Source organism: Alosa sapidissima, chromosome 6 (assembly GCF_018492685.1).
Source record: "Alosa sapidissima isolate fAloSap1 chromosome 6, fAloSap1.pri, whole genome shotgun sequence".
NCBI classification, from domain to species: Eukaryota; Metazoa; Chordata; class Actinopteri; order Clupeiformes; family Clupeidae; genus Alosa; species Alosa sapidissima.
Window position 1 is genome coordinate 26,637,818 of NC_055962.1, and position 26,044 is coordinate 26,663,861.

General features: G+C 42.4%; 1 protein-coding gene across 1 annotated transcript; it reads left to right on the top strand.

Annotated features, from left to right (window-relative positions):
• Positions 1-7,835: 7,835 nt before the first annotated feature.
• LOC121711169 lies at positions 7,836-13,216 on the top strand. Its single transcript, XM_042094532.1, has 3 exons — positions 7,836-7,936; positions 12,363-13,167; positions 13,199-13,216. The coding sequence occupies exons 1-3, from the start codon at positions 7,836-7,838 to the stop codon at positions 13,214-13,216; spliced, it is 924 nt and encodes a 307-aa protein (XP_041950466.1).
• The last annotated feature ends 12,828 nt before the right edge of the window (positions 13,217-26,044 follow it).

Below are 26,044 nucleotides of genomic sequence, written 5' to 3' on the forward strand. Positions count from 1 at the left end.
TAGATACCTTATCATACCTGTTCATTCGTACTTGTCGCTCGACTTATCGTGACTAAATTCAAGATAGCGTCGAACGGTAAAATTCCTTAAGGTACTGTCTGTATAAATCGTCTTGTAAATAAACTACCAGTGCTTTTTCAAAGTTCTCGTTTTAAATGTCAAGGCCCTCGGAAGTCTACCAATGAAGTATGGCGCTACTTTGAGCCTCGTAAATGGTGTAAAACAGTGATTTATTTGCATGGCTAGGCCGATGCCCGCAAGCTGTGCTCGCTGACGTTTCCTTTTTGACATTTTCCTTAGCCTACAGCAAGCGCACACATCAACAATAACAATTAAAGTGTTCTCGTTGACTGAAATGGAGGGAAATCTGTGATTTTGTTGACATTGACATGGCAACGAACCGCGAATGTAACGATATTGTACAGTACAGTTACGGAGTCAAGTGAGGTGGAAAGTTATATTAAATAACTCAGATAGACCTACATATTTGCCACTAAGCCTTGTCATTTAAAAAAAATAAAAAATTGTTCATCTTTCAACCCATTTCGTCCGAGAGCCCCAGCCATGCAGCAAAAGAGCCACTGGTGGCTTGCGAGCCCCAGGTTCCTGACCCATGGGGGTATTCCATTAAGCAAGCCAAAGGCAAATCCTAGATTATTTGTGTGCCACACTCGAGTGTCCTTTGGAGTAGGTAAGACTGTTTTTAGTGGCAGGCTAGCACATACCGTTGACTTGCGCTAGCCTAGCACCTGCGAACTCTGCAATTAGAACGACTGGATGAAACGTGTTGAAAATGGTCTCCACTGATAAAGATCACACTTGCTTACTTGGAAATGAGGTCCTATGTCCAAAATCCTGAACCACCCCTTTAAAGGAATTATCCGGAAAAAAATGCACTTTAGATCAATTTACGGATGATTGGGAGTACATACGTTGAGTTGACATCAAAATCATGTCATTCGGATGTGTTTTGAGAAAGTTCAATTTTACCGTTTTTAGTCAGAACTCGTTAGCCTGGAAGTGACCCGGGCATGTCATTTAAAGGTTGTATCAGCGATTGCAGGCCCAAAAATAAATGATCACATTCATCTAACCTTTCCAAACGATCCGCTAACTGCCCGCCCCATAAGCAGGCCATCAAAAAAACGCATCTCTGTAGGCAGCCTAGGCTCTGAGATCTGCACACAAAAACAATTGCTACCAACAAGTGTTGCCAACCACTCAAAGGCAAAATAAAGTGTTCCAACCATTAACCAACAAAATGCGCATTCAGGAGAGTTTCAATTGCACGGGAGAGAGGGGGAGGGAGAAGTGAGCTAGTTCTCTGTTTTGTTTGAATGTCAACAGAAGTGACGTTACCCCGCCATTGCTGATACAACCCTTTAAAGGTTGAATATTTACTCATTTTTTTACTTAAGGCATTAAGATCAATTTCCAAAAGACGATTTTATATTCCTCTTTTTAGTCAACTTTAGCATGGGCTCAAAAACTTATGAGCTTAACTGTATTTACTATTTACTAGTTCTGAAGAATTTATGAAAAATATACTTATTAAAAAAGATCATTAATTTGCCATGCGTGTTCTACAAATCATGATACACTCCAGCTCTGCACTGCGTTGTGGTGCAGCAGGTAGCATGATGGCATTTCAAACCAGTCATCCCTGCTCGCTCTCAATTGCACTTCCCATTTAAATCTTGCTCTTGGTAGCCTATCCTGGCTTTGATATAATCTAATTATTCTAGAGACTTTAGCATTATTAGATAGTTTTACACTTTAAAATCAAACAAATACTATTGATAAGGGGTCGAGCACATTCCTGTAGCATTTTCTAAATTTATAACACAAACTACCAGTAATTTAATAATTTTCTGATAACATGGGAGGCCATCGGTTTCACATAATTCTGCAACTGTGCTGCTTTTTCTTTTGAAAATGTGAACTCTGTTCTTGTAGGCATACTAAAATGGAGGGATGTTGGAAGTGGGGTAGTTTTCTTCTTTTGGAGCTGGTCAGAAAAGTTAACTTCATAAGGGTTAAACAGCAACAGTGACATCTAGTGGTTACAGCATGGAATGACATGTACATATGGAAAACAATAATCCTGTAATGGGGGTTTTAGGGGTGCTGAATCTATCCCAGCCATTAGTTTTGAGTAAAAATGACTCTAAATCCATAACAAGTGGTTTTATTGAACAATTATAAAACAAAACTTCCTCAGTGTTGCCAGATGCCCGCCCAATTGGGCTTCTTTTGACTTCGTCGGGCGGGGGAAAATAAGCTTTAGGCGGGCAAATACAAATTTTTGTTGAATGGATCTCTATGACAAAATCGTTGTTGGGGCGGTTTTTTGCGCGTGATTGGGCGGAAATCACTAATCCCAATCTGGCAACACTGAACTTCCTTAATCAGTTTAAAATTTAACAAACCTCATCCCTCAACTCCCCTGCGCTCCTGTTATTATCTGGCTGATTGATGTTCAAGTGTATAATTTGCTGTAATTACAATAACTTTATATATTGACAGTCATGTCGTGTTGTGCTGTGGGTTGTACTAACAGGCATTCTCAGGGAAGCTCTGTGCAGTTTTTTCGGTAAATGTTAGCCTACTACATTACGTTAGCGATACCTTAGCCATTAAAGCCGACTAACAAGTTAACTTAATTTTACAGACATGTAGCTTTTCGGACATCCCTACAATGGTTATGGTCATATACTGAATACAGCCAGAGAGATTTTTATTTTGAAGACACTTGAAACATTGAGATGTTTAATGAGAAAAAGTTACTGTGTTATTATTAATGTATCTGATTTTTTTTTATTGTGCTGGGAATAGCGGTGCAGTTAGCTGACGTTAGGCTACCTGTTACGTTAGCTACCAGGTTAATTTACCTCAGTATTCAGGCGGTACCATGTATTAACGTTATTATAATTAAAAAGTAGTCAAATGTAACAATGTAGTTCTTAAAAGAAGCCGTGTACGTGAAGTATTTCAAACTTGAACATTAACCGTTCTTGGTGAGATTTAATGTTAACGCATAATGTTGACGTTTTGACAGCTGTTTTCGCAATTAAGGCGGTCTAACATAGCTAAAGTTATGCTACCGAGTTAATATGCCTCAGCATTCAGTGATGGTAGCTGCGTTTATTAAAGGTAGCCTAGTGTAATGAATGCAGTGTTAAATGTATTCATCAGCGGCGCAGAGCCACTTATGAAATTCAAGCGGCACTGCAAAAAAAGTTGCCTAATTTAAAAAAACAAACAAACATGCAAGTGAACTTCAGGAACAGCTGCCGTTCGTTCAGGTTTGATGTCAACAAATAATAGTAGGCTAAAGTTGAAGGCGCAGTCAGGGATTCCACAGGAGATCACGCTTGTTTGTGTTTAAGTTTATTAGCAGACGCAATTTTGTGCAAAAAAACGTAGCCTACATTATGTTAACCAAGGAACCAAATTAAACACGCCAGCGAGATAGCTCGCCCCTACTTCAGTAGCCTATTCCCAGATAAATTCCACACATTGTTTCGTTTTTGTTTGTGATACAGGCAATGCTTTCAAGCCCTGTGTTGCTAACATAGCTAGGCTGTGAAACTAAGGTCTAGCTAGCCTATTGGTGGGTTTAATTGAATTTGAGTAATAGGATACGCAACCATTTACATCTGGAGATAGTTTGTAATTCCTGTAGAGCTCATAAAATTATAGAAATGATACAAGACACTTATCTCCTATAATCCAAGATAGATTTTCTTCGAGTTTTTGAGCATTTATTTTACCAAATGACATGGAAAACATAATTCATTTCATCCACATATTCTTATGCACCATGCACAACAACGCTACTAAGTTAGCTTAAAACCGTGAGAATCAAGCAAGTCGTCAATCAAGCAAGCACGGGCCGTCACGGCAATAAAGTGACGGGCACTCAATTCGACTTGCACAGCACCAATACAGTGTAATGACATGAAAGAGAAGTCTATATAGTTTATACAGTGCTGTGCAAAAGTTAAGACACCCATGCTGAAATTGAATAAAGGGAGGAATAAAAAAACATCTTTTGCCTTTTGTCCTAATGCCTTAATAAAAAAAAAAAAAATAGGACATCAATTATTTTTGAATGTATCATGTATCGTAAATAAATAAATGTTATTATATAAATAAATGTCTTAACTTATGCACAGCACTGTATATTCTAAATAGTAATATTTTGTACAGTGGCCTACAGTTGTACAGTGGCTAATTATTACTAATAATGTAAATGAAAAAGGTGAAAGAAAAACATGAATAATCCTGTTCAAGTACTGCAATAATCATGCTTTGTAAATGCTTGTGTTGATGTTATGTCATAATTTGTAACTCAATCTGTCCATTTCTTTCACAAAATCCACCAGAAGTCACCATTTAAGGATTTATGATAAGGATAAGCATTTTTTGGGTGGGTGGCTTCCTACGATCAACAGCACCGCTGCTTGAAAAAATTCTAGGGGAAACACTGGAATGTCATACGACGATTGACTGAATGAATGTGAACGGATTTTGGCGATGTTAGGCAACACCGATTAACCAGCAGCCTCGCCTGACATTAGAACACGACACTACAGCCCCTCAATAACAAAATCGGGCATCAGCAGCACGGAGGCATAGATGAGTTGTAGGGCTAATGTTTTTGGCCTTGGACAGTGGTGTAGTCTACATGATATGCAGGACTACGCAGTATACCCATTTCAAAAGCATCACCATGCGTTATCGTTATCACGTTTCTTTATGTTTCTTCGTCGAATCTGAAGCCATCTAAATTTACTGGTATGTGTAGGGTATGTGTAGGTTTTGAAAAGTTTAATTCTGCATCGCACAGTGGGTAATAGTGATTTAGACTTGCGTTTGCTATAACATGTGCTTGCTTGCTAGCTAAGTCTGCCCGAAACACTGAGTAACGTTAACGTTAGCTAGCCAATCATCAGTTTAATAAACCAGTGGCCAAATTGACCATATGGCACAAACGGATCAGTGTTGACTGTTGCTTTCAGTGTTTAGTGTTTCCGTGCTGGTAATTACTTAAAGTGGTGAAGTCCTTCAGTTGACAGTTTAGAACGCTAATGCTAGTTAGTAGCCTAGCTAGCTCTCCTTAGCAGAGGTGGTTGCATGACACGTGTATGGTATTCCTCCTAAGATCATTTGAACTTGCGGCATGCAACAGGAAAGATGTTCACATGTCAGATATGTGGGCATCAGTCCACCCACGTCTATTTCTTATGTGAGCCATACCAGAATTCATGGCAATATACCCAATGTAGACCTTCCATGCTGTGTTCCAGATTGTCACATGAAATTTAAGAGACATGCAGGTCTTAAGACGCACATATATAGAAACCATAAACAATGTGGTTTTGATAACAGGTTGGCTTTACTGGATCTCGCATGCCATATTGATTTGTGCAACGCCAAATGTGATTCCCTAAGTACATTTTATGGTCATCTTAAGGGTCACATCAAAGAAGGACGGACTGTTGTATGTCCTTTCATGGACTGTGATAGTACATTTACTGTAGTGTCCACATTCACGTCTCATCTATCCCGAAAGCATGCAAAAAATTTGTTAGAATCCATTTTTAGACCTGCAGGTGAATCCATCTCTCATGATGACATTGAATTATGTCATAACCAAAGTGTTGGTCCTGACATTGCTGATGCTGCAGAGGATTTTGATGTTTGTCCAGAGAACATCAATGATTCAATGTTTTTTAGGAATCTGGCTTTGTTTTATCTTAAGCTACAGGCTAAATTGCTCCTTCCAGCTTCTACCATACAAACAATTGTTGATGATTTTCAGACAATTTATGATCTAAGCCAGTCCCATTTACTGTTTAAATTGGATGAAAAGTTGCATGTGAAAGGAATTCCAGATGACTACATTAGGACGCTTATTGATGACCTGAAAGCAGACGATATGTTTCGGAGGCACAGCACCACATTGAAAACAGATGCACGGCGAAAGACAGTTTTCAAAAAAGAATTCAATTATGTTGAACCAGAACCGATTTGTCTAGGGCAAAATGAAGGAGGAAAAGAGTGTTTTGCTCGTTATGTTCCCATTACACAAACCCTTGAAGCTTTATTCCAGTCTACATGTAAATCTGTTTTCGAACAGTACGAACATGTTCATACATGTTCTCAAACGAAAGGCATTTTTAAAGATGTCTGGGATGGAGAGAATGTCACAGAGAAGTCGGATCATGGGTCTTTGGGCTTAATTCTTTATCAGGATGCGTTTGAGGTGGCAAATCCTTTAGGTTCAGGAAAGAAGAAGCACAAGATACTCTCTTTCTACCTAACTCTGGCCGACCTTTTGCCCCATCATAGATCTAGTGTAGATCAAATGCAACTTGTCCTTCTTTGTAACGAACGGGACTTTAAGTATTTTGGGCAGGATTTGATCCTAGGTCGCCTAGTAAATGACTTGAAAGACCTTGAGAGCAAGGGCATAGTGTTACCACATGGGCAGGTGTGTAAGGCAGTGCTGCATGCTATTTGCGGTGATAACCTAGGATCACACAATATTGGAGGCTTCATTGAAAATTTTAGTACATGCAATTATCTCTGTAGATATTGTGAACTAGATAGACACAGTTTCCGTGCCGATCCTCTTAGCAGCACTGACAGTCGCACAGTGTCATCATACAGAGGTCATGTTCAGGAGCTTGAAGGAGGTTTAGTCCATAGTGGAGGTGTGACATTTGACTCTCTTTTCAATGAATTGCCATCATTTCACGTAGCTCAGCCTGGATTGCCGCCATGCTTAGGACATGATTTGTTCGAAGGCATTGTTTCCTATGATCTGGCCTTGTACATCCAACATCTTGTAAAAGTAGACAGACAGTTTACGTATCTGGAATTGAACAGACAGATCAATCAGTTCAAATATTTAGGAAATGATGCAAATGACAAACCTTGCGAAATCAATTCAAGCAGTGATAAACTGAGCGGCCATGCTGTTCAAAATTGGTGCCTGCTAAGATTACTGCCAGTGCTAATAGGCGAAAGAATTGAGAGCCCCAGTGAGAATGCGATTTGGCAACTGATTTTAAAGCTCCGCGAACTGGTGTCCCTCTGTGCTCCAGCTATTTCGGCTGGCCAAGTAGCCTATTTGAAAGTCATTATTGATGACTATCTGTATTTCAGGAATCAAGAATACCCTGATAAGCCACTCAAGCCGAAACACCACTTCCTTAGGCACTATCCAGAACTCATTATTCGATTTGGCCCACTAATTCGCTTGTGGACACTACGGTTTGAGAGCAAACACTCTTATTTCAAGCAATGTGCCAGGAACCTCCACAATTTCAAAAACTTGCCCCTAACACTCTCTGAAAGGCATCAACTCCTTCAAGCATACTTGCATGCTGGGAGTCTCTTTCCTCCTGACATCCAAGTAGAGAAGGCTGTAGACTATTTGCCTACAGATGTTGACCAAAGGATCAGGGATTGTGTTGCAGGCTATGAGTTTTCCCACGGCAACACTATGATTGCACCACAGGCTACAGTGAAGGGCACAAAATATAAAAAGAACATGCTTGTTGTGACAGGAGAGAGTGTAGATGGTTACACCATTGGAAGAATTGTTGCGCTTGTCATCCACAATGGCAATTCTGTATATTTTGTAACTGAAAAATGCATGGCTGTGCCTCTCCATGACATAGGTGTCTACGCTTTCAAGTCGCTTCAAGGCTACAATTGTGTAAACCAGGAAGACCTCATGGACTATTACCCATTGCAGCAGTACAGCTTCTCTGGCATGCCTGTAATGATTCTTCATCATTCTTTTCTTTCAGCATTCAGTGATGTCAGTTGTGGAGGAGGTCCAGGAGATCATCACCCGGGCACTGCCTGACCAACCAGAAGCCGAGACGATCATTTTACGCCTGCTGGACATGGGGTTAAGGTCAAGGCATGAACTTAAATATGTGACCCAAGAAGACCTTGAGGGTCTAATCCCCATATTGCAACTCGAACGAAAGTTGCTGGACATTTTTAAAATGGGTATATTTTCTTATCTATATCATTGTATATATGTTGTACAGTTGTATAAAAGCGTTTGAGCAACTCTGCTAGAGATTCTATAAATGTAATTTTGAAAGTCCAGCTTATTTTGAAAATCCAGCCACAGGGATGCCCAATCTCTTTCATACAACTGTATTTTTTAGATGTTACACTTTTGTATTATTACATTGTTCATCATACTGTGAGATGCCAAAGTATTCTTTAGCCTCTGTTCAAAAGTATTCATTGCCTTCTGTTCAAAAGTATTCATTGTCCTCTCTTTATGGAGAGTAATTAATATTGACCCGGTGTGCATGACTCCAAAAGCATAGTTTCTAACACTGTTGCTTACTGCCATTGTAGTGTTATTCCCAAATGTTTTTTTCTAAAATGTGACCAAATATGGCAGAATGTCAACACTCTGGTGTGACCTAAATATGGTACTGTAGACTCACATTTGGTTGTGACACTACCTCCATAGTTGCTAACAAAATGAGCAACTGTGCTTTTGAGAAACACACCCCAGATAAGCTTAGCTAAGTGGCAACTTTGGTAAATTGTTCACGTGAGATTTGAATTATCTTGGAATTATCCGTACAGCATAATCAAATTTTAGGATGGTGTTGAAAATGAGTGAAACCCACTGTATTTTAGTCAGTATTCTTTTTTAACTGTTATAACTAATGATTTATGCCACCTGTAATGTGTACAAGATTTCTGGTTATGCTCATTTCTTTCTGGTCGTCTTTTATTTTTCATTTTCAGAAGCAGATTCAGTCACATTAAGTGTCGAAGTCCTGCCTATTGAATTCCACCCCATCTCACCACCAGTTACTCCATCACAAATAAGATGGCGGCGCGTACACACGCAGCGACCTCTCTCTGTCCCAACCGTCCGGTGTTTTGTTCGTTTAAAAAGTGTTTGTCCGAAAGTTTTACGTGTTCGTCTCGTCTTACTACGTCGTACTACAAGTACAGCAGGCAGTTTTTAATTGACATCTGCAAAAGCAAGTTTTGCAGCGTTCTGGACTTTGCAACAGAGACGCTAAAGGAACTCGGACTACTCCGGCCTGCAACAACACCGGACTCGCCTGCTACTCCTCCCCCGGAAAGAAAGCGTCGGAAGCGGTGTGCGGGGTAGCAGAAGAGGGGCAAGCGCGGAGGCGTCCGGGCCAGGCTAGCGGCCAGCCCAACTCGCCCAGCCATACCATCCATTCTCCTGGCAAATGTACGATCACTGGACAACAAAATGGATCACATACGACTGCTGAGATCAACGAACCGGACAGTAAGTAACTGCTGTGTGCTCGTCTTCACTGAGACTTGGTTAAATGACAACATTCCGGACTCTGCTGTACAACTGGAGCAGCTAGCATGCTATCGAGCAGACAGGGCCATTGTAAAGGGAGGTAAATCACGAGGAGGAGGAATCTGTGTTTACATCCGTGACGAATGGTGCCGGGACACTGTAGTAGTATGCAAACACTGCTCACCACTGGCAGAGTTTATGATCATAAAGTGCCGTCCTTTTTACCTGCCAAGGGAAATTACTGCGATTCTGCTAGTCGCAGTATACATCCCGCCTACCAACAACAACAGCGATAAGAACGCGGCTCTTAGTGAACTGTACCAGGCTGTCAGTGAACAACAGACGGCACACCCAGACGGTTTCACCATCTTCACTGGAGATTTTAACCATGCTGATCTCAAAACTGTACTTCCAAAGCTACACCAGCATGTTGATTTTCCAACAAGAGGAGATAACATCCTGGACCTGGTCTACACTACACACAAAGGAGCATACAAAGCCACCCCCCTCCCCCACATTGGACTTTCAGACCATATCACTGTTATGCTAATGCCCGCATACAGACAAAGGGTAAAAGCGAACAAACCGGTTTGTAAGCAGGTAAAAGTGTGGCCTGAGGGAGCCTCCGATGCTCTTCAAGACTGCTTTGACACAACAGACTGGGAAATGTTTAAGCAGGCAGCCACTTACAACAACCGGACAGACATAGAGGAGTATACAGACACTGTAACCTCTTACATCACCAAGTGCATCGATGATGTGACCCACACAAAAGACATCATCACTCGGGCTAACTGGAAGCCATGGCTGACAGGGGATGTCCTCAGGCTGCTGAGGGCCAGAGACAAAGCCTACAGAGCTGGGGATGAAGCTGGCATGAAAACAGCGAGAGCCAACCTGTCCCGTGGCATCAAGGAAGCAAAAAAGGAATACACTCACAAGATAACCACCCACTTCAAAGACAGCAGGAACGCACAAAGCCTATGGCAGGGCATCCAGGCCCTCACGGACTACAAGCCCGCGCCACAGAGCTGTGAGAGCAACATCCCTCTGCTCAACAACCTGAACCGCTTCTTTGCTCGCTTTGAAGCACAAAACAGCACCTGCCCACAGAAGACCCATCCCCCTCTACATGAGCAGCCCCTGTGCCTCTCTGCCGACAGCGTGAAGAGGACACTTGCTGCTATCAACACCCGTAAGGCAACAGGTCCAGACAACATCCCAGGTCGTGCGCTGAAGGACTGCGCAGGGGAGCTTAAGGATGTCTTCACAGACATCTTTAACACTTCCCTGAAGCAAGCCATCGTCCCATCATGTTTCAAAGCTGCCACCATCATACCTGTGCCGAAGAAAACTGCTCCATCCTGCTTCAATGACTACCGCCCTGTGGCACTGACACCCATCATCATGAAGTGCTTTGAGCGGCTTGTCATGTCACATATCAAATCCATTCTCCCCCCCACCCTGGACCCCTTCCATTTTGCATACCGAGCCAAGCGGTCTACAGAGGATGCAATCTGCTCTGCCCTCCACCCAGCCCTCACCCACCTGGAAAAAAGAGACTCATATGTGAGATTGCTGTTTATAGACTTCAGTTCTGCATTCAACACCATAATACCACAACAACTCATCTGCAAACTTGACAAACTGGGACTCAGTACCTACCTCTGCAACTGGCTACTGGACTTCCTCTGTCAGAGGCCCCAAGTAGTACGTGTTGGCAACAATACCTCAAGCAGCATCACACTGAGCACAGGGGCCCCCCAAGGCTGCGTGCTCAGTCCGCTGCTCTTCACCCTGCTGACGCATGACTGCACTGCAACCTACAGCAACAATCACATAGTGAAATTTGCTGACGACACAACTCTGGTGGGTCTCATCACTAAGGGCGACGAGACTCAATACAGGTTGGAGGTCGACCATCTGACCACGTGGTGCAGGGACAACAACCTCCTGCTGAACGTCAGCAAGACCAAAGAGATTGTTGTTGACTTCCGGAGAGGTCACACCCAACACCTGCCACTGACCATCGACGGTGCTGTGGTGGAGAGAGCGAGCAGCACCAAATTCCTGGGGGTGCACATCAGTGAAGACCTCTCCTGGACCACCAACACTGCATCACTGGCGAAGAGAGCTCAGCGCCGCCTGTACTTCCTGCGGAAACTCAGGCGAGCAAGTGCTCCACCAGCCATCATGACCACATTCTACCGAGGCACCATTGAGAGCATCCTCTCCAGCTGTATCGCTGTGTGGGGCGGAAGCTGCACTGAATACAACAGGAAAGCCCTGCAGCGCATAGTGAACACAGCTGGAAGGATCATTGGTGCTTCACTCCCCTCCCTGAAGGACATTTACACCACCCACCTCACCCGCAAGGCGACCAAAATTGTGAGTGATGCAAGTCACCCCGCTCACAATCTGTTTGATCTACTGCCCTCTGGGAAGAGGTACAGAAGCCTGCGCTCCCGCACTACCAGACTCACCAACAGCTTCATACACCAAGCTGTAAGGATGCTGAACTCTCTCCCTCCTCTCCCCCCTCCACCCTCAGCTACATAACATCCTGGACATTGGACCCACAATGGCCGCCTGCACTACTCCACTTGCACACTTGCACACTTTACAACTTGGTGTTGTTGTCCTGAAAACACAACACTTCTGCTGCTCTTACATAACTTGCACCACTATGCCACTTTCTTTATTACTTAGGTCAAACAGAACTACCCAAGCCTTTTATTGGCCTTACTTTGCACTAGTATTTTATTGACTGTCCATGCACAATTTCAACCAAATTTTGCTGCTCTTATTTTTTCATTATTATATGTGCCCTCTTATTTACTTATTTACTTACTTTTTTGTTTACTTGAATGTTATGTTTGTCTGTGGACTTAAATTGGTAAAATATGTCTTGTCTTCACCGTGGGATAGTGAGAAACGTAATTTCGATCTCTTTGTATGTCTGGAACATGTGAAGAAATTGACAATAAAGCTGACTTTGACTTTGACTTTGATCTTCCAGTGACAGCCAGGTTTCTCCCCAGCCTACAAGAAAGCCATGGCCACAGTCCTTCCAGGTCCCGTGGAACCTTATGCCCTCTGAAATTCGCACTGCCGTGTCATCTGATAAGAGACCATCACCAGCTGCACGGCGCCAGATGGTGAGGATAGTTGCAGATGAGATGAGGAAGTATGATCCCAATCCAAGTCGTGCAGAGTGTTTAATAGTTTGTCGGAGCATTGTTCATCAATACCCTAACAGTTTTGCCGATCTTCGTGAAAATGGACAGTTCCTTGATGGTGGTTGCTCATCTCTCGTGATACAAGTTAAAAATCGACTTGAAAACTTGAACCGAAACAGCACTATCCGACAATACCGTGCAGCCAGCAATGGACAGAAACGAGGTCCTACTGACACTTACGGGTGCACGCAGTTTCAACCCAGCCTCCCTACAGACGAATCTGAGGAGTCAATGGAGTCTAAACGTCAGCAATTAGAGGGAATTTATAGTCATAATGGTATACATGGTGCTGATAGAGCAGAGGTGAAGCAACTGATGGACATTACATTCTACCTGCAGCGATGTCATATAAATGCCTTGCCGCCACCAACCATAGCGCATCTAAAAACAAAGTGGCCATACTTGTTTACTCAAAAAGGTTTCATCTCACACTTCCAACTTCTCACTGATGTCTGTCTTCTTCGTACCCTTGCGATTGCCATGGAGGATTGTGGCAACATCATTGTGGAAATGCTTAAAGCCAAGCCAACAAATGCAGGAGTCAAAGACATTCTAAATCAGGCTGATGCCGAGCTTCCTTATAAGGTTATCCAGCTGCTTTTTGCTCACTTTTCAGAGGACATCTCAGGACTAATTCTGCATGCAAATGTAAGTCCCTATGTTTTCTCCTCCTTTCTTTCACACAAATACATGCAAACACTTGTTATGTGCATGAGTACTTTATCACACACTCTCACCAACACAGACAGACAGACAGACAGTCTGTGTGTCTGTCTGTCTGACAGACTCATGTACATGCACACATTCCTCACACAAACATCTTATCACACCTACCTCATCACTTTTATTCGTTCACCGGCAGACAGACACACACAGACACAGTTTCAAAAGTAAGCACCCTCACTTTGTACATGCACGCATTCCTCTCACAAACATCTTATCACACCCACCTCATCACTTTTATTCATTCAACGGCAGACACACACAGACACGCCTTTCATACTCACCTTGCAGACATCCTTTCACATTCACTCACTCCTCACACACACACACACACACACACACACACACAGATTACTTTCACACACACACACACAGATTACATTCACTTTCACACACACACACACCATGAAGAGTTGTTGAGTGCCTTTCTTTTATTGTGCTAAGGGATGTGCGACTGCAGCCGATGTTGAGTCTTCCACAAGCCTACCTGTGACGCCTCGTCTGATATTACTAGGTATGTTTGTTTTCATTCACTAGAGTAATACTGATCAACATATAAATATAAAATAAACTTAAACGCTAAATGTTTTTTTTGTATTGAATTTTGTTTGGACAAAATCCTAAAGGAATCTAATCATAGTTGACATGTGGATCTATATCTTAAATTGAATATCTTTTTTTCAGGTGAACCACAAGGTACTCATCATAAGTGGATGGTCAGCGTTGAATCATTAATCATTTGTGAAGGGTCCAACCTCGCCACATTTTTAACAGGCCTTGCGACATGTTTCTCCACCTATTACATTTTGAATCTGCAATATCAGGAGGAGGCAGCGTGCACCCTTGAATTTATCCAGAGGTAAGTTCATGTCACACTTTCAAACCAGAATTTGTTTTATGTGTGGTATGTATGGGGGGGGGAGTATGAAGTAAAAGTATTGTCTTGTGTAGTACTATGTAGTTACAAGCAGTACTATGCAAGATTACACTCTCTGAAGAGAGCAATCATGCATAGTACTGCTGTAATAACCACACAACACAATACTTCTACTTCATACAACTCTGATTTTAAAAATATAAATGCAGTCAAGTAATAAATGTCAGTTAATTTCATTGTGAGAAAGTGTGTTAACGGTGCAAATTCACATCCAATTGATTCTAAGTTAGTCACAGCTGCCTTCCATTATGCTGTACAGATTTATATATCAGGTGATCATCTTTTTAGGTGTCTTGTGGGTATCAATCCAGAGAGGGGAACAAAGGCAAATGGCAAGAAAAGAATAAGCACCCCACCTCAGGTTTCCACCCTGCTCCGAAAACTGATGGACTATCGTTACGCCCTCGTCTGAAAATGGTGAGTATTTTGCACATACTTTACAATGGTTGAAATGTGTCCAGATGCTATTTTTACATTGTTGTTGTAAGTCATGGGGGTTGCCCAGTTACCTTGAAAGGACTAATTGATACCTCGGTGCAAAAAGCTGGAATTCCTGGCTTTTCCGGGTGCTTAGAGCACACCAGCCTGATTTGGCGCCATATTCAGCTAGCTACGTGCAAGAGGAGACGTATTCCTGGATCTGGCTAATGCTTTTGGGTCAGTACCACATAGTCTTTTATGGGATCCCTTTGATTACTTCAGGGTCCCGGGTAGCATTAAAAGCCTACTTAAAAGTACAATTCTGGCGCAAAATTAACCCAGGGGTTAATAACACATGTATACCGAGTTCGACCGTTCTCTGGGATATGTTTTCATGCTAATCGAATATGACCAGTTTTATAGCAAACCGCTAATTAGCTTACAACGCTAGTCTTAGGGGCACAGAGTAAAGTAAAAAGAAATCTATTTCTATACCACTCAAGGCTCAAAATAGCACCAAACTTCAACGTAACATAATGAGGGTCCCTACATGTAAACCAAAGCATTGTGAACTTTGTAAGTGTACAGACAGTTTATTTAAAGATATAGTTTAGAAAGACAGTACCATTCACGTATACAGGCAATACAAGCGGGCGCCATCTTGGAAAAAGTCACGTGACGGTTCAGCTCACGTTGCACAACGCTGGACTGGGTGAATGCATAGGTTGAATGCCGTGCAACATGAGCTTAAAGGAATTTTCCGGAGTAAAATGCACTTTAGATCAATTTACGGATGATTGGGAGTACATACGTTGAGTTGACATCCAAATCATGTCTTTTGGATGTGTTTTGAAAAAGTTCGATGTTACCGTTTTTAGTCAAAACTCGTTAGCCTGGAAGTGACGCGGGCATGTCATTTCGCCACTACAAAACGCTATTTTTATACCTCTTCTACAGTTCCAAACAACATTACACTTACGTGGTAGTGAGTAGAGGGTCCCTAAAGCCAAACCGAAGTATCCCGAGGTCTTTATGTGGTCGGATAGAGTCCAGAATGAATTTCATCAAGCCAGTACCTTTCCGGAAATGTTGCTGCTGCAGCTGGCGTCTTTAGGGGAAAGTCAGTAGGAGTCAATTGCTGAGTGTAGAGTAACACGCTCTGAAAATTCACAACTTTGTTGCCGTTTAAAAAAAAAAAAAAAAAAAATAGTCCAGTCCATATAACTTCATTTCAATTTCGAAAGAAATACTGGACTATGTTTAACCCGTTTACTGCCAACAGTGCATATATGCGCCCACAATGAGTGTGTTCTAGAATGCCAAGGGTGCATATGTGCGCCCAAGGAGCATCATCATTGCCACGCTAACATGTAGCCAATTAAAACATCGTTACTGTGCTGTTGCTATGTTGATATGATAGTAAACATGTTCTAGACCGACCACGATTGGTTAATATTTCACAAATATGCTAATTACATCATTCACAAACTTCAAGAAACAAATTAGCATCAGCTAAATATCAAGCTATCTAGCTAGCACACAGAGAGAGTTTGCGATTGCGGTACCGTGAATTTACGACCATGGAGGAGAGTTTTAATTTCAACTGGGACAGTGACAGCGATGAGGAGTTTTTCGGATTTGGAGAGGAGGACTTGGAGGGGGTCCTGTGTGGTCCAGGGGAGGACGAGGAGGGAGTCGAAGAAGGAGGAGCGGCCGGCAACTTCACCGAGGCCGGCGACTTCACTGGCTGTGGTGAGGGAGACGCCCCGCGGGAGTGGCTAGATATGACAGGCAAGACGGTGGCCACTGAGGGGGAGAGGAAGCGATCTGATGGGAAGATCCCTTTTGTACACACCAACCCACGACCTGGTCCGCAGAGAGTTTGGGATTGTAGTGATCCATACCTTTTTTTTAAAGCCTTTTTTAGCGATTGTGTCATTGATCTCATGGTGGCTGAGACAAACCGCTATGCTGAGGCGTTAGCTTCCACCGAGCTAGCGAGTCACTCTCGTTTACGTGACTATAAACCCACTGATCGCTCTGAGATGGAGGCGTTTTTGGCCATTCAGATCAGCATGGGTCTGACTAGAAAGCCTCAAATCGCTGATTACTGGAGCACCCAAAGTTCACTGGGCTTGACACCAAATTTCGCCCGTGTAATGACACGCAACCGCTTTCAGCTCTTGTCCTCCTGCATCCACTTCAATGACAACTCTCTGAGGTTGGAGAGAGGTCAGCCGGGTTATGATCCACTTTTTAAAATCCGCCCACTTATGGATCTAGTCCTGAAGAGTTTTCAGAGCGAGTACTACCCCCACGAACACCTCTCCATTGATGAATCCATGGTTTCATTTCGTGGAAGGGTGTTTTTTCGTCAGTACGTGCCAAATAAAAGACACCGGTTTGGTCTGAAGAATTTTGTCCTATCAGACGCGACAAGTAATTACACGTACCTGTGGCACGTATACACTGGAGGGGCCTTCAACTACGATCGCTGTCTGGGTATTGGCCATAGTTCAGTTGTTGGCTTGCTAAGGGAAGCCAAGCTTTTGGGGAAGGGACACAGTCTCTATACTGACAGCTACTACACCTCACCCGCTCTTTTCCAAGAGCTCCACCGGCAAAACACCGGCGCGTGTGGAACTGTTTGTGTGAACAGGAAAGGCATGCCCCCTCAACTCCATGGTCTGAAACTGCAGCCTTCAGATCCCCCTGTGTTTTTTGAAAAACGTCCTCTCCACAGTGCACGACAATCTCGTTATCACCAAACGAGTGCGTAGCAAGGGGCCTGGTGGCTACAGAACTTTGCGCAAGCCAAAGAGCGTGGAGGACTACAACCGCTTCATGGGAGGGGTAGATCGCGGAGACCAGCTATGCTCCTATTACAGCTACCAACACCGTGCAATGAAGTGGTACCATCAGTTGTTCCATCATATCCGAGAGGTCGCACTTGTGAATGCCTACATCTTGCACAAAGAAAGTGGCAATACAATGCAGTTGGCTGGATTCCGCGAGCTTGTGGTGAAGGGGCTACTGAGACGGAGGCAAATTGAGCTCACTCCTCCTCCCAGGCCAATCAGCACACCGTTAGTGCCCGTGCGTCTCACTGGTCGACACTTTCTCGGACAACACGAGAAATCGCGTCCGGACTACAAAGTCTGTTCCACGCGGAAGCGCAGTCCAGATGACGCACATAGAGGGAGGAAGCAGACACCTTTCTTCTGCAAGACCTGTCCAGACCACCCTGCACTGTGCCCCACTGACTGCTTTGAGATGTACCATACAAAGCTTGTGTACAAACACTGGTGAGATGTTGTTTGCTTATTATAGTAGGCTATCTAGTATGCGTATCTGCTAGTATCTGGTAAATTACATTAATTTTAATATGCACATGTTGATATGCATTTTCCTTGTTTCATACAATGTAATACTTACTACTATTGATTATATAAAAGTTATTTATGCACGTTAAATTACACTGCTAATAACTATAAATGTAGACATTTGCCAAAATGTTCCATTTTGTTTGAATTTTCTTCTCTAAATATAGTTTTTTTTTTCAGAATCTTCCATCTCAGGCATCCACCACTACCAGCATAGGTTGTTTAGGAGCACTTTCAATCAGTTAAATCAGCCTTCTTTCAATCAGTTCAAAGGATCAGTTCTTTCAATCAGTTCAAATTATCAGTTCTTTCAATCAGTTCAAATGATTAGTTCTTCCAATCAGTTACTGTTCATTTTTAGAAATCTATACAAAACTTGAACTGATATTTACTGTTAGTTTGTTCAAATCTCTACCAGTGTGGAGGTTTTACTGTTCATTTTTAGAAATCTATACAAAACTTGAACTGATATTGTTTGTTCAAATCTCTACCAGTGCAGAGGTTTTACTGTTCATTTTTAGAAATCTATACAAAACTTGAACTGATATTGTTTATTTGTTCAAATCTCTACCAGTGTAGAGGTTTTACTGTTCATTTTCAGAAATTCATACAAAACTTGAACTGATATTTATTGTTTGTTCAAATCTCTACCAGTGTAGAGGTTTTACTGTTCATTTTTAGAAATCTATACAAAACTTGAACTGGCTATAGTAGCTGGGTAGCAAGTAGCTGGCTAGTAGTACACTAGTTTCCAAAAGATGTTCAGAATTCTTTTTTGTTCACTTCAACAGTTATTACATGTAGCTGTATACTCAAATGAAACATGGATCTAATCCAATGTGTTTTCAAAGGCAAAATAGGAAATGAATCACAGAGAACATGAGTATTGTGGCCACATATAGGTTGCTCCCCGGGCACAACACTGGTCTCTGCTGTTAGTGTGCTCACAAGAACTTAACCTATGTCAGTCCTTTACTGTTTGCAGATGTTAAAAAAAACACCCCAGCAGGTGGACATTTTTTCTTTTATGATCTGCAAATTGTCATGTGCAAAGTATCTTGGTTTGTCACCAATACCACCAATAGTATATATACTCTTTTGATCCCGTGAGTGAAATTTGGTCTCTGCATTTATCCCAATCCGTGAATTAGTGAAACACACTCAGCACACAGTGAACATACAGTGAGGTGAAGCACACACCTTGCTCAAGGGCACTTCAGCCGTTCCTACTGGTCGGGATTCGAACCGGCAACCCTCCGGTTAGTTCAAAGCGCTAACCAGTAGGCCACGGCTGCCCCTCAATTACCAAAAAGAACTTATTATTTATATTTATTGTTCAATTTTACTACAGGGGTGTTTATGTTTAGTCATTCTAAACCTTTCTGGACCTGAATTTAATTGCAAAGGAACAGCATAAATAATGACATGCATGGTACTACATGATTAACATGTCACTGTTTGTTAGACTACCTGATTTATCTGAATTGAAACCGCCTACCGTTTGTCACGTTGTATGTTATAAGTTTGCTACTCAATCATTTTGTAATGATGTAATGAGATGTGTGAATATTTAGAGTATGTAATAATATATTATTAATTTATTAAATTACATATCTTCCTATGAATATTATCTATTGTGTGTGTTTTTGAGGTGATAATTCATTAGTACATATTACAAATTGTATTGTGCAACTGCTGTTTGTAATGACCACAATGACATACACAATGTTTTTTGGAGCCCTAAATAGAGGCAGTGGTGTAACATCCTTTGTTATTTGACTGTAGCTATCAAAAAGTAGTGTAAAACCAGAAAACAGATACTTTATACACAGTTTGACAATATCCAGCAGATTTTTGGGGGATTTAGAATGTTGTTCTGGCAGTGAGGGGGTGCAGTATTCTAGAATTCCGTGGCAGTTAAAGAAAAAGAAAAAACGGCAACAAAATTGTGAATTTCCAGAGCGTGTTACTCCACACTCGGCAATCGACTGCTCACTTCACATTTATTATATTATTATATTATCTGTAGGCCTATTCATTATTGAATGCTTACCTGGAATTATGTTTTTCCCTATCATCCTATTTTTAAAGCAAGCCTACCTGCAGGCATGTAATTGGGCTACAGGAATAGCATGTTTGAACGGGCACTGCACTAGTTAAAAAGAAAGAATGACAGAATGGTGGCGATTTTGGAGAAATATACAAAGAGGATGAGAATGGAGCAGCAAAAGACCAGGCGTCTTAAGAAAAGAGTTGCCTCTCTTTAAGAGGTGACAAGGGAGCTCAGAAAGAAGCAACTGATATCAGATCACTGCACCGGTGTCCTTGACACGATTGATGAGGTACCCAAGCTTATCTGAAAATGATAAAGAAGGGTAAAAAACTGCTAAATATTCTGAAGAATTGAAGCAGTTTGCCACAATGCTGCATTTTTACTCCCCAAAGGCATATGATTATGTGTGTACGCATTTTAAGAACGCTCTACCACATAGTCAAACAATTCGCTTGAGGTACAGTAGCATTTCAGCTGATCAAGGTTTCACTGTTGCCTCTTTTACCGCCCTGAGGTTACGTGTTGAAGCAAATCGAGCACAAGGGAAAGAGACTGGGTGCTCTTTTAACATTGGATGAGATGCACTTGCGTAAGATGACTGAATATGCTGGGGATCAACTCTATGGCTATGTTGATATTGGCTGTGGAGAAATGGACAAGAACATGGCGAAGGAGGTCTTGGTCGTCATGGTTGTCGCCATAAATGAGTCATGGAAGATTCCATACTTCCTCCTCGTCGGTATGGATTGCACAAAGAAGACAAATATTGTCGTGTCGATGACTTTTGATGGCTTAAAACCCAACATAGCCATGGCAAGAGCATTTGGTGCTGAACTGCACATCGACCACATGAAGCCCTACTTCATGCATCCAGAGGACCCCAATCAAGGTGCACATACTTCTAGATGCGTGTCACACGCTGAAGCTCCTCCGCAATGCTTTTTCCACATCAAAAGTGCTTCATACTGAGGATGGGAAGAAGATCAAGTATGCATACATCGAGGCATTGAACGCCCTTCAGGAGAAGGAAGGGTTGAGGCTTGGCAACAAGCTGAAAATGGTGCATATCCAAAGGAGGAAACAGAAGATGAAAGTTAATCTGGCAGCACAGCCCTTGAGCAGTGTTGCAGATGCTATCGAATTCTGCGACAAGGGGTTGAAGTTGAAGGACTTCTCAGGCTGTGATGCAACTGTGCATTTCTTGCACACTGTAGATGCTGCAGTCATGCTCCATGGGTTGAAGGTTTGTCAATATGATAAGCTTGTGCCACTTCATCAGACCAAAAAGGACACAACCATCTTGGGCTTTATTGGTACTGGAAGAAGTGTGCTTAACATCTACCATGACCTGGTTGAAGTGAACAATGCATCCTGTAGATACCTTCTTACGTCTTCTCAAGTCAGGATCACTTGGAGCTATGCTTTTCCACTGTCCATTCTCGTGGTGGTACAACAACAACCCCAACACTAGACAGTTCCAAGCAGCATACAAGCACCTTCTTGTGCGGCACCAGGTGAAAGCAGGTACTGGTAACTGCCTCCTCAGAGACAACACTGATGGTCTCGTTTCAACACAAGCAACAATCACCATGGCAAGAAGAGCTGACGTGTAATTAGTAGAGGTGAATTTCTCTGATGATGATATTCCTGACCTCCCAGATGTAGACAGCCTCTCTGAATTCAAAGAGGCTGCTATAAACTACATTGCGGGTTTCATAGTGAAGAAGATGAAGCCATGGTATCAATCTGCTCAACCACATGAGCAAAAGCTGAAGTTTTTTCACCTATTTTGAAGTTTAAGAAGTCTTCACGTTTGCCTAGAGTCTGCATTACAGGGCATGAGCAAAAGCTGAAGCTTAATTTGATGTTTGCTTAGAGCCTGCATTACGGGGCATGAGCAATAAACAAGGCTGTTCACCTCTCATTCGATGATGTCACTGGGTTTGGCGTTTGCTTAGAGCCTGCATTACGAGGCACGAGCAATAACTAAAACCTGGATAATGTCTTTCTTTTTTACACTCTAAAAAATGCTGGGTTATTTTCTCAACCCAAACGCTGAGTTGAAACTGTTGGGTCATTGTGTGGGGTTGTTTTTACTCATGTTGGGTTATTTTCTGTAACCCAGCTTGTTGGGTTGATAGTTTAGGACAGCGCCCCTCTTCCCCACCTGACGAGTACACTACCCAGCACCAGGGTAACTTTAACACAGCTGCATAGTTATTTGAGAGTTCGGGGGAAATCGTTATTCTTTCAACCGTCCATGCAGTCCAGTAGCTGGCAACATGCAATGGAAATCAGGCGATTTCGGAAGGTATGTATCTGCTTTAAAGAAACCCTATGCAGGTCTGGTTATTCCTTCGCTGTTTCTGGGTTTTCGCCTGATTTAGGCTCGCATTTTTCACAACATAGCTCCCCCTGCAGCTTCAGTAGCAAGACTGGTACGCTAAACCCCCACTAGCTAGCGAGCTAGCCATCAAGAAACCAAGCTAAACACATACAGGGCTCACAATATAACAGTCGAGCAAACACATTGTTCAAGACACTATCAAACCACATTACAAAAATGAAGTTCACCCAAGGGTAGGCTACTTACAATTTCAACAGCAAGTCGTGGTCCGTTTTGCAGTCTTCTTAGAAACTACAATCTGACTACATTTTCGAGGCGAGAATGGATACTTCTGCTGAGTTACATCCGGATGTATTCAGACCGCGACCAGAAAGTTCCATATTCGGTTTTTCTGCGGAGAAGCACTAGGGGGAGACGAAGCACCCGCCAAACGACCCAAAAAGTGTTGTAGAACCATTAGAACGACTCTCAACCTACATAATTAAGGTAATTTTTGCTAAAATTGTTGCATAGGGCTTCTTTAAAAAAATATATATATATATATTATTCAGACGGATTTTAAAAGTCCACCCAGAGATACCCTTCGTGATATGAATGGATATTCTGCCTGCCAATTTCGTTCAGCCTCAAGCAGGTTAAGAATTGTGTCATTCAAGCCAGCTAACATTAACTTACAATTACTGCTCATGTTAATGTTAAATCTACACAAAGACAGACTCTTAAAAGTTCAGTTCTGTGTTCACTGGGTATGAACTGCTGAACAGAAACAAAACAAACTTTTACAACGAACTAAAATTAGCATACCAATAGCTGGCTAGGTTAACGTTAGCAGACAGTTGGTAGATTAGAACACTGTACGTCGACGAAAATACGTCGACGCAAAATATGAGCGTCGATTCGTCAAGCATAACGTGTGTTGCTAAATATTTTTAATCTTACACCTTCAGTGTTTTCCATACGTTTACTAATCTGTGGCTGGGCACCACGAAATCAAAACTGGCCACCACACGTTGATGTTCTATGTTGTAGGCCTACTATTTAAATTAAAGATAAAATAATTTCATTGAGCTGCACTGCACTTTTTACTCACACAGCCTTTCCTCGCCCCGCCCGTTCTTTCTCGTAACGAGCCCGCTGCTCCTCCTCTGCATGTGCATTTAACAAAATATTCACGTTTGTTGAAGGATTGTTGTTGCCACATAGAAGCACTGCATAGAACACAGTGGGCTAAATTGCTATTAAATCCGCTTAGCATCGTGACCATGCTGCAAATTTGTTCAAAACTGCTGCATTAAAGTTAAAGTAAACTCTGCTAAGGTCTTATCACAACAGAGAGAGTATTGAGGAGACTAAGCTAAGTTAAGTTGCAGTATCTCAAAGCAAAGTTAGAATACTGTTTGGATGTCAAGTTTAGCATGCTTATTTGCAGCTGCTTGTATTCGTTATTCATGCAGGGCTCATTTTATTGACTGTTTGCAAAATCCCGATGTAAATGGAAAAGTGTTTTCCAAGACTCAAAAGTGCTTGTCCAAAGGAGAAGTACGAACCGTTATTAGAACTAACTACGTTATGAATTGCATCCACACATCAGCAGCCTTTTAACTGTGTTAATGTTAATTGCAAGGATTCCCACAGGAACGTCTTAAAATGACAGGCACTCAATACACTACTGAACTTTATTGAATGCTACCTCTGACTAAGAATGCATTACTTTGCACTTGTATAGTCTTTTATTTTGTAATCTTAAAAGCAATAAACATTGCAATGTTAAAGAATTCATGTTTTTTCATTCAGATATGTAAATAAACATGTATAAGTTGCTATTAGTGAATTAATGGGGAGATAATCGAATCGGACTGAAAAAATGAATCGTTAGATTAATCGATGCATTGAAAAAATAATCGCTAGATTAATCGTTTTAAAAATAATCGTTTATCCCAGCCCTATGTCTAGTTAAAAAATAAAACGTAAGTCTCCCTGAAAACCTTGTGTTGTCTCCTTTCTATTTTTCATCATTCAACGGACATTGAAGCAACAACATCATCTACAGCTGAGTAAGTATGTCTACACCCACACTTTCACACCGAAGATTTCTCAAAATGGCACCGGGGAGGGTTTGACCTTTGTCCCTAATTGACGTTGGGGAAGTGTTTAAACAAATGTAGCGAATATATGTTACAAGATATGTCTGTGTTATAGATCAAAGGTTAATGTAAACATGTTGAAAAACCTGTATCAGTTTGTATCTAGTTTTCTAGCGTAACATTAACGGACAATTTTTAAACATTTTCATGGATCATACATAACATTAACGTTACTGAAGTCCGCGCTATGTCTTGCACAATGATACAGGGATGGTGTTGATATTCAGTAGCAGCTAGAGTTGTTTGACAGCCAGATAAGACTATGCTGTAATCACACATAGTAAAAGTTCGTATCTAGATTCCTAACGGACAATTTTAACGGACGATTTTTAAAATGTTTTCATGGGTCATATGTTTGTATGGAGGATAAAGGTAAACCGACTACGGTCAATGCTGCCATCGTGTGTTGCTTTTCAGTGCTTTTTCCAGGCGCTAACAGCAAAACTACAAAAACACATCTAAATCTCTTGTTTTAGTGCAACAACAGAGAAAGCAAGTATTTGTTATGCTCCAGCAAGGTGTAAGATACAAGATGTAATCTAATAATAATTAATATAATTATTACATTAATATAATAATATAGTACAATTAATAAAAATAATACATTATTTTGTTTGTGCCTTTTTGTACTTTTTTACAGAAAAATGCCACGTCAAAAAACGTACACGGAGGAGGACATGCAGAGGGCCTTAAGGGCTTTGGAGGAGGAGGGCAGCCTACAGAGGGTGGCTGCCCAATTTAACATCCCCCACACCACCCTCCAGGACCGGAGGAAGGGGAGATATGCCCTCCAGCCCCACCCCAACCGGGCATTGATACCGGACGAGGACACATCTTCTGGATGGTGCTGGCCATCCAGATTTGTAAGGCGTTCGGGACGGCCCAACCCACTTGTCAACATGGAGAAGGGCCTGAGCAAGATGTGGTGGAGCCGGTTCAGGGCTCGCCACCCTACCGTAGCCTCCAGGAGGGCCAATCCTTTGGAACGGGAGCGGCTCCATGGGGCTACGGTGGAACGGGTGGACGAGCTCTTCCACATCTGCCAGGCCCTTTATGACAAGCATGGATTCAGCGGGACCCCTGAACTCATATACAACTGTGACAAGATTCGGCGACAAGGGCCACTCCAGGCAACGCATTCTCTGCCACAAGGGCCACTCCAGGCCACAAGGGGCAGAGGTATGTTTACACGAGGCAGGTGACCACATCACTGTTCACTGCTGCGCGAACGCTGCTGGGGAAAGCATACCCCCTTTTGCCATCTTCAGGGGGGAGCTTCCCCAGTACATCCTACGGCCTGGAGGGGCCCCAGAATGCAATCTACGGTGTGTCGGAGAAGGGGTACATGGACAGCGACCTGTTCCTGAAGTGGCTGGGGCACTTCTCCTCCTTTTCATGGATCAACATGAGGCCCATGTTGGGACGGGGGTGGTCGACTTTTGTCGAGCCAACAGG